The sequence below is a fragment of the Coenobita brevimanus genome, chromosome 54 (assembly GCF_032717465.1).
Source record: "Coenobita brevimanus isolate Jiangsu-jjx chromosome 54, ASM3271746v2, whole genome shotgun sequence".
NCBI lineage: Eukaryota > Metazoa > Arthropoda > Malacostraca > Decapoda > Coenobitidae > Coenobita > Coenobita brevimanus.
The window spans coordinates 36,256,998-36,272,566 of record NC_137007.1 but is presented as its reverse complement, the minus strand read 5'-3'; the positions used below and the strand labels follow the sequence as shown (position 1 = coordinate 36,272,566).

Here is a 15,569-nt window from a genome sequence, read left to right as displayed (position 1 = left end):
CAGGAACTGATAGTGTACGATCACAAACGATATCCAAGTAGACTGAGAATGTAAAAAATATGAGCGAAGATGAGTGATTGATGATGATAATGATGATGATGATGATGATGATGATGATGATGATGATGATGATGATGATGATAGCAGTGGCGGTGGCTCCGGGATGACGGTGCAGGAAGGTCCCGTGTTGGCTCCTGGTAGACAAACACTTTCACCCTCAACAACCTCTCACCCGCCCCACACAATGTTACACCTGGGGGTAAGGGGGGTATGAGGAGGGTTAGATATGACAGAGTTGGGTGGCGATGAAGATACTTGGGAGGAAGAGAGGAGGGGGAATGTGGAGAATGAGAGGGAATATGAGAGTAATAACTAGGGAAAGTGAAGATATGGAGGAAGAGAGGAGGGGGATGGGGAGAAGGGGAGGTAATATGATGACAGTAGTAGGCGGGAGGAGAAGTGTATGGTAGAAGTAGGGGGGAGAGGGATGTGAGGAAGGTTGAGAGGGAAGGAGATATGTTAGAGAGCATGAGGAAAGGACGATATGAGAGAGGAAAAATGATGGGGAAGGAGAATATGAGAGGTAGGTGGGAGGAAGGATATCATGAGAGAAATAGAAGAAGGGTACATAATAGAGGGAGGGACGAGAGAGGCATGACAGGGATAAGGAAGGATGGTAATATGAAAGAGATTCGGGAAGAAGAGGATAAGAAGGAGAAAGTGAGGAGAGGGAATGTGGAGAGGGAGGGGGAAATGTGACAAAGAAAGGGAGTGAAGGGGGATGCAGTACATGTAGGGGAAGGACGGAGAAGATGAGGAAGGAGAGATGTGGCAGAGGAGGATAGGGGAGAAAGAGAAGGTGAAAAAGAGGAGATGGAGTGTAGGAGAGAGAAATATGATACGGGGGAAAGGAGGAGGATATAACAGAATAAGAGGAGTGGATGAGGAGAAAGAGATCTTATAACAGAAGTGGATGGAGCAAAAGAGGATTAGGATGAAGGGAAAGATGAATGGAGAAGAGGAGACGAAGATGAAAGAAGGGAAATAATGGCAGATAAAGAGAAAGATGAATCAAGGATAAGGAAAAGATGAATGGAGGAGAGGATTTTGAGTGAAGAAAGGAATTAATGCCAGATAAAGGGAAAGATGAATCAAGAAGGGATGTATGACAGAAAAGGAAAGATATACAGAAGAAAAAAGTATGATAGGGGAAAGATGAATGAAGAGCGAAATTATGACAGAGGATATGAAAATACGAGTATATGAAGAAGGTGCAGACTCGTATGAAGTAAAGGATAAAAAAGAAGAGATAAGAGGAGATACAATAGAGACAGAATAGGGGGCAGGAGACAGGATGCAGGGGGAGAAGAGATGAATGAGGAAGGGGAAACATGACAGAAGGTGCAATGGTGAATCAGAGAAGAAATGACAGAGGGGAATAGGGAATGAATGCAGAGGGTTAAAAAAAAGTGAATGAGGATAATGTGATATGAAAAAAGAGAGGTAAGAAAATGTAAATATAAAGAAAGAAGAGGAAAAGGATACATTATTTGGGATATAATCAGGAGAGAAGCTAAGAAAGTGAGAAATACTAAAAAAGAAAAAAAAAGTGAAATGGCTGGAACTAAAAACATGATAACTGGGAATGTTTGAAAAAATAAATAGCAATAATTGAAGAGGAGGTGTAACTCTCTAGAAAAATGAGACACTGTTGGGGTGAATTGGATGAGAGTCAACGAAAAGGATTGTAAGAAATGCTAATTCTGGGGACGTGAATGCAAATCGAAAAGGTAGGGAGGGTGGAACAATCAATAAAGGAAAAATGGAAGAAATAGCAACTTGGACGAAAGGAATAATTAGAATGAGAAGACAGACATGGAGAGAAAAAAAAATGAAGAGGAAAGAGATACAATGAGGGGAAAAAAAATGATGTGGGATATACAGAGAGGAAGAGGGAAGGATGACATGAATAAGTTGACAGACAGGAACGAAGAGACGACAGAAGTGGACAGATGAAAGTGAGAGGGTGATAACGAGGAAGATGAGAGTGAGAGAGGAGTGAATGGAAGAGGTACAGAGAGAAGAAGAAAGTGAGAGGGGTGTAAATGGTGCAGGAAGAGAGAGAAGAAAAAAGTGGGAGGGGATTAAATGGAGGAGGAGAGAAGAAAGTAAGGAGTCAAACAAGGGAAGGAAGTGTGTGTGTGTGTGTGTGTGTGTGTGTGTGTGTGTGTGTGTGTGTGTGTGTGTGTGTGTGTGTGTGTGTGTGTGTGTGTGTGTGTGTGTGTGTGTGTGTGTGTGTGTGTGTGTGTGTGTGCGTGCGTGAGGAAGGGATATCAAAGGAAAAAGAAAATCATGAAAGGGGAAATGCTGACGAAAAGGTTGAAGCAAAATGGGATGTCCCACACCCTGTGAAGGGGAAGGGAAAGAGGAAGAACGTGACAAGGGAAAGGAATAATGGAGAAAATAATTAGGGATGAGGAGGAAGGGAGGACAGGACAGAGAAGGAAGCAACTGGAGGGAGATGAACAAGGATAGGGAGAGGAATGAAATATACAAGGGAAGGGAGTAACTGATGGGTATACGGTAGGAGGAGATATATGAATGAGAGAGGGACGGGGGTGTATGAAAGACAGATGGAGGGTATGGCAAACAGCGGGAGGAGAGGAGTGTAAGGAGAGGGAATAGGGGCGATGGAGGGTAGAGAGATGGAAGAAAGAGGGAAGAGAGAAGTCGTAAGACAAGGAAGGGGAATGTGAGGGGGAAGGTAAGGATGATAATTACGAAAAAGTGGAAATGTGGTAGAGGGAAGAGAGTGGAACAAGGTTAGGAGAGCAGAGGGGAGGAGAGGGAAGAGGGATGGAGTTAGGTGGGTAGAGGGAAGGAGAGGGGAGGGAAAGGGCAGAGAGACAGAAGGGTATGGTGTGTCTGCCGCGCCTCACTCATGACGCCTCTAGTGTTTACCTTCGTCAGGGGTGGGGGGTGAGAGTCCTACACCCCTCACTGGACACCCCTCTCATGCACCTACCCACACCCTTCTCACCCACTCACTTCTGCACCTCTCTCTCTCTCTCTCTCTCTCTCTCTCTCTCTCTCTCTCTCTCTCTCTCTCTCTCTCTCTCTCTCTCTCTCTCTCTCTCTCTCTCTCTCTCTCTCTCACACACACACAAGCACTCCCGCCTACTTCTCACTCTTATAACCCTCCCATGCACTTCTCTACTCCCTTTCATCGTCGCTTCCCCGCTCGTGTGCCCCTCTACTCACTCCCACTCATTTTTACCCATTCCAAAGAGTTTATCCTCTCACGCTTCATATCATCCTCTCACTTACTTCACCATTCATCTCTCTCAAGCTAGAGTAACAAGTCGGGAGGCGGCGAAAGAAGAGAGGAGAAAAAAAAAAACAGAAAAAAAAAGAAAAGGAGAAAAAAAATAGCCGGTCTTCTGTTACCTGAGCCACAGAACAGAGGCCAGATGGTCCCTGTTGCTCTTGCTTTTTTTCTCTTTTCTTTCTTTTTTATTTTTGTCCAGGATGAGGTGAGAAAGTGTATGCGACTGAAGGAGCGGCCGTATTCCTCTTCCCACTTCCTTCCTTTTCTACTCTCTTTCCTCTTCCCCCTATGTATCTTATTATATAATTTTATCTACTATAGACTTTATTCCTCGAGGTTTGTTCAATCCTTTACTTCTCCTTCCTCTACTTGTCTCTGTCTTTCTCTCTTGTCTGTCATTTCTGATCGTTTGTACTTATTTCATACCATGCCTCTCTCTCTCTCTCTCTCTCTCTCTCTCTCTCTCTCTCTCTCTCTCTCTCTCTCTCGTTGCCATTTTTAGCTAACATTTTCATCCCTGCTTCTATCAACTCACTCTTCGCATACAGCCTCCTCTCCGCTTTCTAGCTTTTCTTTTTCTTTCTTTCTTTTTTTTCCTTCATATTTTCTTTCCCCACTTTTCCTCTACTCTGCTAATCGTTTTCATAACTAATTTTCCCTTTCACCGTTCTTGATTCTTTTGCCTGAAATTCCTCTTGACGTGCCTCCCCTCTCCATTTCTCTCGTAACCCAACTCTCCTGCTCTTTATTTTACCATTTTCCTTTTCTTCTTAGTTTCCACTGTCTTTCCACGAACAGCATCATTTCTTTTCTGTCATACTTTCCTTTTCATACTTGTGCTTTGCTAGTTTATATTTTCGTGGTTACAGGATTCCTCCTATAAGTATGTTTACTTCGTTCATGTTCACTTTCATTAGGTACGAGTATAAGTTACCTCTCTGGGCAGCTTATGTATAAAAATCTGCCAATGTTTCATGTTGTTGTATTATCTGTATTATCAGCCTTCTACTTTTGACAGAGACGGGATGTAACTTCTACTCACTTTCTTCATCTATTTGTCTTTAATATCACCATACCCTTGTTAAATATTCTTTGCGTTATAGCACCAATTATTCTTTCTGTATTTCATGTGATTGTTACGCTGACTTTCAATTTTTCACTATGACAGGATATAACTTCTACTCATGTTTCTTTTCAATTTGTCTTTAATATTACCATCCCCATTTCCTGCCGAATATACTTTCCATTTTATTAGCCATCATTCTCCTTGTGCAGTATTTCCTGCTACCGGTGGGGCGGCGTGACGTCACTGTGCAAATCATGTTCAGACCATAAAACCACTTCCGTTAGGATTTATTTAACGCATTACACCCTTATATTCTCTTGCATGCAGCTTATATCTTCTTAACACTTTCAGCTCGACGACGTTTTTTAATTTATTTTATCTGATTTATTCATTTTTAATTTTTGTTTTATCTTACGTCAGACTACAGGGTGAGTAAAAAATCTGGATATATTTTACGATAAAGGGCACATCTCAGGATATCCTCACCGTGTCGTCCCCAATATCTCCAGACTTTTGGCTTACCCTATTTTTATAAAGCCTGGAAGACCCCCTCATAATGCAGTGCTGATGAAGGGAATATCTAACCCTCCAGCCTAAAAAAAGGTTTCCCCAGAGCTACATAAAATCGTCCGAATCAACAAGACCAAAATTAAAACAACGTCCTTTGGGTGCATAACTTAACATCGACATACGAGAGGTCATTATTAAGGTCCATTATGCAAATTTAAGTTAATCTGATGGAAGTGGTGATTATTCTCTTATACCTCACTGATGCAAGTTTGTGTCTATATTAAAGGAAAAAAAAGATATAAACATGCAAAAGAATATCAAGATGTAGCGAATACATAAAATTAATCGCTAAGGAAGAGGTACAACGAAAACAACTAAAAGGAGGAAATTAATTCAGATATTGAAGCTGTGTTTATTTTGTTTCTATACGTGAAAATAATTTCCTCTATCTGAACAATGGACAGCACGGTAAAACTGAGACCAGAAATCTATGGAGCCAATGAGAACACGGCTCCACTAAAACGGCCGCAGGTGAGACAGACAATTTAAATGAAGTACGGTGAATAAACAAAATGAATTGCTTATGATGAGGTGCTACGACGTGATATCACTAAGATTTATCTCTGCTGTGGTGGCCTAGGGGTGGGGCGGGGGTGGAGAGTGTAAGTGGAACAGGGTAAGTAATTCGCTGATGAAAAGGTGCTACTAAATCTATAAATCCGATAAGAATATTGCTGCGTTGTGATGTAATGGCCTAAGGAAGAAGTATTACAGAAAGAAAAAAATCCTCGAAGCCCGAGACACGGTTCCACTGAAGTGACTGCTAAGGGGAAGGTGGGGGGGGGGGGAATGGAGTGAGCAGGGAGCTTCCTATTAAACCAAACCCATAATGAGAGAGAGAGAGAGAGAGAGAGAGAGAGAGAGAGAGAGAGGACAGCACCTGGCGCCAGAGTGGCCAGTCACTACCGACAACACCAGTCTCAAGTGCCTCGTTAGCCACCACGCTGTCAACTAACACACTTACCACACTTCCAACACACATGGACACACACTCCTGAACGCATGTACGGATGTATGCTCGCTTACACACATCAAGAGCATGCACTATATTGTACAGATAAACCAATACGCCAAGCCATACACGCTACCGGTACGCATGATCAAATAAGACAAACGAACATAGATATACACATTAACATTATAAGCATACCCACTTTGACACACACACACACACACACACACACACACACACACACACACACACACACACACACACACACACACACACACACACACACACGCCTAATCTGCATACTGGAAAAGGCTTACACAGCACGTACGTCTCCCCCCACCCACTTTCCCCTTCTCAGTCCACGACTTGAGCTGGCAGGAGGGGAAGAGGAGTTAAGGTAGTGGCCCCCCTTCCCTCCCTCACTCTCTCCCCTTCATCCTACCTGTCTATCCCCTCCCTCCCTCCCATCCCTCCCCCGCCTGCTCTCTGTCTCTCTGGGTGATATGCAGGTGTCAGGTCTAGTGTTCTCTTCACCCCTCCTGCTGCCTATCCTTCTGCCTCTCACCTTTTCTTCCTGCCTTACTTACGTTAACCTTTTTTTCCTTCATTCATTTTTATTCTTTTCCTCTCGTCACATCTCTTTCCTTTTCGCATTTTCCTTTTTTTTCCTCTCTTCACAATTTTAATTCCTTCTACCCTCCTTCATTCCTTCTCATCTTTCCTTCTTTTTTCTCAACACCCTTTCCATCCGTCTCGCTGCCATTCATTCTCTTTGTCTTTTGCTTCCTTTCTTTCTTTCTTTCTTTCTCATACTCGCATACAGCATCTTCTATATTGACTATTATTATCCCATATTTACTTTTCGTAAGTTCTCTAATACCTCTACTACTGCCAACTTTCCCATTCTTTTTTCATCTGTACTTGGGACCCTCATCCTTCCATTATTCTTATTCCTCTCTTACTCCTCCCAATTCCTTCTCTTTCTCTCTCTTAGCTAACCATTCCCTTTCTTTTGTTCCCTAATCCCCTCCTCACTTATTCTTATCAGTTCCCTCTCTTTACCTCTCTCATAGCTATTCCCTTTCTTTCTGCTCTGTAATCCCACCACACTGTAATTCACCCACTTTAAACGGCTTTCTTTTTTTCCTCCTTACAGCCCTTCTTATACCCTTACCTTTCTCATACATACTTTCTGCGCATGCTCCCTTACTCCCTCATCCCTCTAATATCTTTTCTCCCTCCTCTCCACCTCCCTCCCCCTTGTCACCCATCGTTCCAAAATAATCCCCCACTTGCCTCTTTCCTCTCCGCTCCCCCTTTCCTCCCCTCTTCCTCTCTACTAACCTCCCCAATCTTCCCCTGTTTCCTTCTCCCTCTTATGCATTCACCTATCCTGTCCTTCACCTATCCTTTTGTCATTTTTCCATCCCTTCCTTCACCTGTCTACGTCGCTTCCTCATCTTTCTTCTTTCCTCTCCACTCCCTCTTACCCCTCGTTGCGCCATCTTCCTTCTTCCTTCTTCCTCCTTACAAGCCTCCCCAGCCCTACCCTCTTTCCTCTCTTCTCCCTCTTTACTAGCCTCCCCTTCTCCGCTTTCCTCCGCTCTTCTTGCACACTCACCTGTCCAGTCCTTCACCTCTCCCTGTGCCATTTTTCTTTCCTCTCCTTCACCTGTCTCCTGGCTCTACCTCATCTTTCCTCCTTTTCATTCATCACTCTGCTCTCTCATTAAAGTGGCTCCGTATTTGTCAAGGACCTTAACAAGCAATTTGCAAGATAGTAAGTCACCATATCCATTATGACCAGAAATAATTTGTTTTTTCGTATTTATTCACTTTAAAATTCACTTTAGTTTGGTTGTAAGTATATGGTAGCTGTATGAGCGAAGACAAAGGTATAAACAAAAAAATCTTATGCAGAGCTTAAATTCAAGAAAGTTTGTAAATACTAAACTTGTTCCTTCCCTCTCCCTTAAACCTGTCTCTTCTCTCACCAAGTTTTGCTCCCTCTCCTTCTCCCCAGTCAGGCTCCCTAATACTTGCTTCTTTCTCATAGTAGTTCTCTCCCCCCTCCCCTTTTCATAATATTCTCTCCATTCACATACGATTCATTATTATAAATAGTTCCTTTAACTCTTTCAACACGACGAGACAATATATATTTTTTGTCGCTACTTTCAATCTGATTCAATTTAACAAGTGCCTTACTCCACCTGGCGAGGAGATTAATGACGGCTATATCTAAACCCGTCCCATGCAAAAAAATTAATCTCAAACCCCACCCCCCTTCGTTTTGAAAATCTACCCCAACCTTAATAAAATCGTCTAGAGATAAAGAGGAATTTTAAAAAGTTCTTTATCTGAAATTGTTAATCTGTCTGTCCTATCCATCTCTTCGGCAACCCTTTCACTATGATGATATCAAACATACTTAATTCTTGTCATTTCCAGAGGATTTTATTCAACTTACGAGAGACTAGAAGGATTTAAAGTCTTCTCTAACCCTGTTACTACAAAAGGGCCTTCTTAAACTGAATACAATCGTCAAAATGCAAAAAGAATAAACTATATTAGAAGTCACCGGATGCAAGGGGGTTAAACCATTTCAGTATCATAAGCCTCTGCGCTGAATAAAACCATCTGGCAGTAGCAAATAAATAAATAAATAAAACAGAAGGTAGTACTATCATTCTGAAGGGGTTAATGGGAACTTTTCAAGCTTATTCATTACGAGAGATGTGTGGTCTGACGGTGGCAAGAATATATTAAACAGGTGTCGTTGCTGGAAAGGATTAATCATCTTTCTTTCTGCCCTTCCTTCCTGTTCCCTCATTAGCTCCTCTCTTCACCTGTCACCTGTTCTCTCTCTCTCTCTCTCTCTCTCTCTCTCTCTCTCTCTCTCTCTCTCTGTCATTCATCATCATCTCTCCCTTTCCTCCCTCCCTTCCTTCCCTCCTTCCGTCCTCGTTTTTTTTTTTCCTCTTTATTCCCACCTGCCCTCACACACAACAGCAATATTGTATCCCTCCAGTGTTTGTTCGTCCAATCATACCTCTATATAAAATTTCCTTTACACTCGCCAGAACCGTTGTTATCACCACCATAAAAAATATTAGTACAGTGTTACCAGCCATCACACCTCGATACTCAAACGACTTTCGCGTACTCTTCATAACATCATAAACTCCTTTTTATCAACCATCATCAGAATCAAAATCTGTACCATACTTCCTACTGCAACTATCATCATCATCATCATCATCATCATCATCATCATCGTCACCTCAAAATGGGGTATTGTTGAATCTAGTGACAAATTATACCCATCACAATGCAATGAGCAACCATTCAGCAGCTACTGTTAAAGATCATATAACTAAGCTACCAGATATAGGCTATAGCTGTGCAATATGATACGCGACATTCAACACTCCACCTCACCAACGACACCTTACACCATCACTGCTTTTGTTTCTCTCTCTCTCTCTCTCTCTCTCTCTCTCAGTGCGATGACACTGTTTTATTCCTGCTACCGCCTAACGCTTCTATTCAACACAGTAAAGATCACCAACCACAGTAAGGAGCCACTTGTAAACTCTGTCGTCACCAAGATTTATGCAATCGATACCCTCACTCTTTAAAATAGGGGATCTCGCGCATAACGATACTCTAATATGTTCTCACCTACACATAATAATAATAATAATAATAATAATAATAACAATAATAATAATATCTTCTTTTGTTTCTAAAAGTGCAGTTCTTCCAAAGGAATTCAGTAGTGCTCGAGAGAGGCTTACACCTTTACAGTTACACAAATTATGACCTTATTCATATCCAGGATAAATTTAATCTGCACATGACACAACAACTAAACCCAATGTATTATTCTAATATACAAAAAAAAAAAAAAAAAAAAAAAAAATCTGGCATGCCTTTAGAACATGAGCATCATATTTACTATGTAATAGCTGGCTATGAACATTCGCCAAGCAAGAAAAATTCATTCAAAATGTACGCTAACAAACAAAAACACATCAATTAACAAACATGCACAGTGAAAGCATAAATACCTTTAGATAAGTATGAAAGCAAACAATGATACGTAGGCTTCGAAAAAACAGACAGACACAGCGAGACAAGCACAGAGCGGTCGTGGCAGCATCAGCAGTGAGGCAGAGGGAGTAGTATCGAACCTCCATAACTCTACGTGGAGGAACAACAGCCGCCCGCCCTCTAATATTGGACCCGGAGATTCCCGAGCCACAGATGAACGGGTATCGAACCAGCGAGTCAAGTGAGGCCACCACCCGCGCTCTCTCCCCCGTAAACACCAGCACATACATACAGACACATCTACTACCTGTTTCATATACATAAGATACAGTAAAAACCATAGCCGATACAACAACAACACTCTAGACATAAAACTACAGCAGCTCCTTCTGGCACCTTGCCAAAAACCTTTCTAACAACTTTACCTCATCATCCTTCCCTCCTCTTTTCTACTCTGATGGCTCTGTAGCTATTTCTTCTACTGATAGCAGATCTCTTCGCTCAGACTTTCTCCTCCAATTACACCTTAGACGATTCCGGTGCTGTTCCTCCATCACTTCCCCCCTCTGACTTCCTCATGGCTAACATTAAAATTTCTTCAGCTGATGTATTTTCTGCCATTGCTGGCCTCAGTACAAATAAGGCATATGGGCCTGATGGAGTCTCTCCTGTTGTTCCCAAGAACTGTGCTTCTGTGCTTATACCCTGCCTAGGCAAACTCTTTCGCCTTTGTCTGTCAACTTGTACCTTTACTTCTTGCTGGAAGTTTGCTCTCATTCAGCCGGTCCCAAAGAAGAGTGACCATTCCCAACCCTCCAACTATCGTCCAATTGCTTTAACATCCTGTATCTCAAAAGTTTTTGAGTCTATTCTTAATAAAAAAATTTTAAAGCATCTTTCCTATCACAACCTTCTTTCTGATCGTCAGTATGGGTTCCGTCAGGGACGCTCCACAGGCGATCTTCTCACCTACCTTTCAGACTCCTGGTCATCCTCCTTTCGGAACTTTGGCGAAAGCTTTGCCATTGCACTTGACATCTCAAAGGCTTTCTATCGAGTCTGGCATAAATCTTTAATTTCCAAACTGCCCTCTTACGGTTTCTATCCTTCTATCTGTGCCTTCATCTCTAGCTTCCTTTCTGGTCGTTCTATAGCAGCTGTTGTAGACGGCTATCGTTCTTCTCCTAGATCTATTAACGGTGGTGTTCCTCAGGGCTCTGTCCTATCACCAACTCTCTTCCTTTTATTCATCAATGACCTTCTAAGCTGTACATCTAACCCTATCCACTCATACGCTGATGACTCCACCCTTCACCTTTCCATTCGATTCCCACAACGTCCATCTCAGAAGTTACTTCAACAGGCAAGGGATGAGGCTATGGCACACCTAATGTCTGACTTGGCTCGTATCTCTGACTGGGGTAAAAATAATCTGGTTGTTTTTAATGCATCAAAGACTCAGTTTTTGCACCTATCAACCCAACAAAATCTGCCACAGGTACACCCACTTATGTTTAATAATACTCAGCTTAATCCTGCATCATCGTTGAACATGCTTGGGGTGTCATTTGCTCGGGACTTGTCTTGGAAAGATCATATTACATCTCTTGTAAAATCTGCTTCCAAAAGATTGGGTGTGCTAAGCCGACTCCGTTCCTTCTTTGCCCCTGCACAATTGTTGACTCTATACAGGGGTTTTATCCGCCCCTGTGTGGAGTACAACTCTCATGTGTGGGGAGGCTCCCCACATACAACTCTTCTCAATAGGGTGGAGTCAAAGGCTTTTCGTCTCATTAACTCTCCCCCTCTTACTGACTCCCTTCAACCTCTGTCTCTTCGCCGCAATGATGCATCGTTATCTCTTTTCTATCGCTACTTCAATGGTCACTGTTCCTCTGAACTGTCTGCATGCATTCCTCCACTTCTACGACGAGCGCGTAGCACCCGTCTAGAAGCAAACTCTCACCCCTTTTCTATCCAACTCTCTAATGCAAGAATTAACCGAATCTGAATGGCTCCCTCAACTCGAGCTCTGATGCGAAACTAAACGCTAGCAAGGAACTATTATAGTGACGAGTGAAGTAAATGGATGCTTAAGGAAGTCCACTGTTACTTTAATTTCGGTGCAAATGTAGTTTTGTGATGTAGTTGTCAGTTAACTGTAAAGTAATTACTATGGTAAGTATGAGTGATGTATAATATGGAGCGAGTATATGACTGGACTGGTATAAAAATTCTGAAAGCTATTATATACGGTAACAAAATGAAGATATAGTTAGGTGTGGGGAGTGCAGTGAGGAAAGACAAGTAGCCAGGTACAGGGAGTGTGGTGAGCCCAGTGGAGAAAGATATAATATAAGGACGCAGCAAGTTGCAATGAGTGTGGTGGGTGTAGTAAGAAAAGATGTAGGGAGATGAAAGAGTAGATACCTGAGGTGCCCGAAGTTAAGCAAGGAGAGATTATGTGCTGTAACGAAGTCTATTTACTGTAGCAAAAAAAATTTCTGCGTGGGTGTAGCGAAATAAAAATGTAGGAAGGCAAGATACCGTATGAGAGTGTGGGTAGGAAGGTGCTGGGAGTGTGGTGTATCATCACACCATCGAGCCTCCTCAGGTGTGTCTAGGGTGCTCGCGACACCTGCCCATTGTGTGAGGGGCGCCAGTGTGGGTGTCGCCCGCTCTCGTCAGTTTAGCCCTTATAAACTCACCCACTCCTCCCGCCTAACTCACATTCCTACCGTCTCTTTCTCACCTCGTACCACCATCTTTCCTCATCTTCCTCCCCTTTCTCTCCTTCCTCTTACCACACCTTTCTCTCCTCATTCTCACCTCTGCCCCCCTTACCATAACTTCTTCCTTCACTGTCTCACCCATTACCTTACCTTCCCCCCTCTCTTTCTCAACCACCCTGCCCCTTCATAAACTCACCGTACTCCCCTATCTCCCCCACTACTTCCTCTTACCATACCACCCTCCCTCGTCCCTCTACTCAGATAATCACCTATTGTTTCATGTGTTTCGTAACTCCGAAATTCCAGCTTTCTTTTATCCAGAAATCTCACACACGTATACTGTGAGTATACTTACTTCTTTGTTGTGAGTTTAATTGTAACAGATACAAGATGATATGTCCCATATTTACCATTAATGAATGCTGTTGCTTTTGTTATTTTTTGTTGCCCCAGGCTCATCTGAACTTTAACTCAGTGGACTCTTCTGCAGTCCACTATCCTCCTTTCGGAGGATAGGGAGAGAGTAAGACGTTTGTATAACAAAGCAACAGTTCCAGTTATATCACAGCTGGCAACAAGTTTGGATACAGGTATGCAGCAGTATTAGGACAGAAGTATGCAAACATGTTACAGTGCAGCTTCAAACCTGCTTGCAGCAGAGGTGATGCGATTAGTGTGGCCATACGAGGCAACTGAGAATTCATGATGTTGCCAACATGATCTGGACGCTGTTGTTCCCAGCATGCTTGCATCTTATTCGTTATTGTGTTGTTTACATGTTGCCACCATTTGTTCCAGCACACGTGTGGACGCGCACTAACATGCTGTGATCTGGAGCATCTTAGAACTCTTCTTCAGAAAGAAAAACGTTTCTCAGATGCAGGAGACGGAGTGAACAGGGGGGTGGGGGATCTTAAAAATACCACTGCATGATGTGCTAGATTCACTTTATTAATAAATATGCTTTTTGAAGGTGGAACCTCCTGCAATATTTTGAATGCACAATCGTGACAACGAAACATAACTGAGTGAATACCACACCAGCAGTGGGGATTGTCATGTTTCGAGTGTAATATTTAGATTTGCTATAAACGAGAGGAAATCTAAAACCATACTAAAATATCGGTGGGTGTGGCCTATCTGGCGGCGGTACTTTTGACGGCCTCACCCATTTTCTATGCTGGTCCCTATATTTCGTCAAATTCTCGAAAATTTGACCGAAACCCCACTCAGATGACACCAGTCTGGACATGACCCGGACTAACAGCTACAGGGCTCCCAGTGGTTGCGTGTGCCAAGTTTCGTTGAAAACGATTGTCACAGTTCGGAGGTTTGCCACACATATACATACTCATCGTCAACAGCATTGTAGATATCTATATTTTTCTATCTCTCCATCTATCTATCTAATTCTTAAAAACTAACTGCGATGTCGGTCTTTTCAGCCGGACCATCTTCACGTCGTTCCAACTGGAGGAGCTAGAGAAGGCCTTCAAGGAGTCCCACTATCCTGATGTGTATGCCAGAGAAATGCTTTCGCTCAAGACAGACCTGCCCGAGGACCGGATACAGGTGAGTCACACACTAACAAAATAGTCAATGCAAAACTTCTAACGCTGAACAAATATGAAGCTGCAAGATTACCTCAAAATCATAAGAAACTTCTCCTTATACTAGATATCTTGAACAATGCATTCACTTTGAATCACAACTAGTCGCCTGCTTGTATGGTGATTTAAAGAATATTGTGAATAACTAGACACAAGCCACACTCAAGAGTCAACCAAGAGGCTAAGGCGTCGTGCATTATTAGCAAAACCTCTGTAACACATTGCCGTCAACAAAGCCAACAGTGGTATAATTTCCACTACTGGCTTTGTCTTAACAGTCTGAAAGTTTTAGAAAGTACGTCCAGTGATAAATGCAGTTGTTCCTTCATTTACCCAAGTATTTTTCCCCATATGACGTGCTTGAATCTCTGAAGCTGCCTCACAAGTTGAAGTCTTGCACCATTTCAAACTGTGTAGGCTAACAAAACATTTTATGATGCTTACACCTTCACAATCAAACCACAAAGAGTACTGCATGGATAAGCAGCCAAAACACAATATACCACTACAACGACATTAACATATAGCACGAACTGATACATCAAACAATATAATATATAGCATCCGCATAAATCACAGTAGAAAAAAAAAAAAAAAAAAAAGCCTCAGCCATCTAGATCAGGACATGATGACTTAAGACTGATATAATACATGTCTCATTACTAAAGGAGAGTCAATGTCCTATTAATTATGAATAACTTTCTTCAGAGTACTTTAAAGAATTTTCGTGCACCACCTTTTCTTGCACAAAAACAAATCCAAGTAATCGGAACGTGTCTCGGCAATCAGTCTCTGTTTTCCACTAGTAATATACCTATCAATTACATATTTCTGGTCAGAGCGAAATGTCCGTGCACTGCGAATAAAATCATACAGGTTAAGGCACATCAATTATCATTAATTATATTTTGGGGTAGACCATATACTAATAACGCCGTGACAACAGTAAAATGATGACTAAAATATGTGGAAAAAACTTGATGTTAGTGCGAAAGAGGATGATGATGATGATGATGATGATGAAAAACTCCAGGATTTATTAATGGATAAGTGGTCAGAATACTAAAAGGAAAAGCTTCGATCACACTTTCCCCTGTTATTATTTTCATCAATATGCCGTCCAGGAATGTCTGTCTAACTTATCAATGCATTACCATAAGTCGTTAAAATCATGAATAATTATCTACTGACTCGTTCAGTGAATAAGAGCAGGAAACGACACAATGTATAAAGGGTTTGAAATACAGGCTAAGAA

The 15,569-nt window shown here is 42.2% G+C and overlaps 1 protein-coding gene across 1 annotated transcript in view; it reads left to right on the top strand.

The window, feature by feature from the left end:
• The window catches only part of LOC145400960 (uncharacterized), a 276,235-nt gene that overhangs the window by 210,783 nt on the left and 49,883 nt on the right, over window positions 1-15,569 (top strand). Inside the window, exon 3 of the mRNA XM_080273325.1 lies at window positions 14,150-14,276. Within this exon, the coding sequence (XP_080129451.1) occupies window positions 14,150-14,276 (127 nt within the window). The remainder of the gene's footprint in view (window positions 1-14,149; window positions 14,277-15,569) is intronic.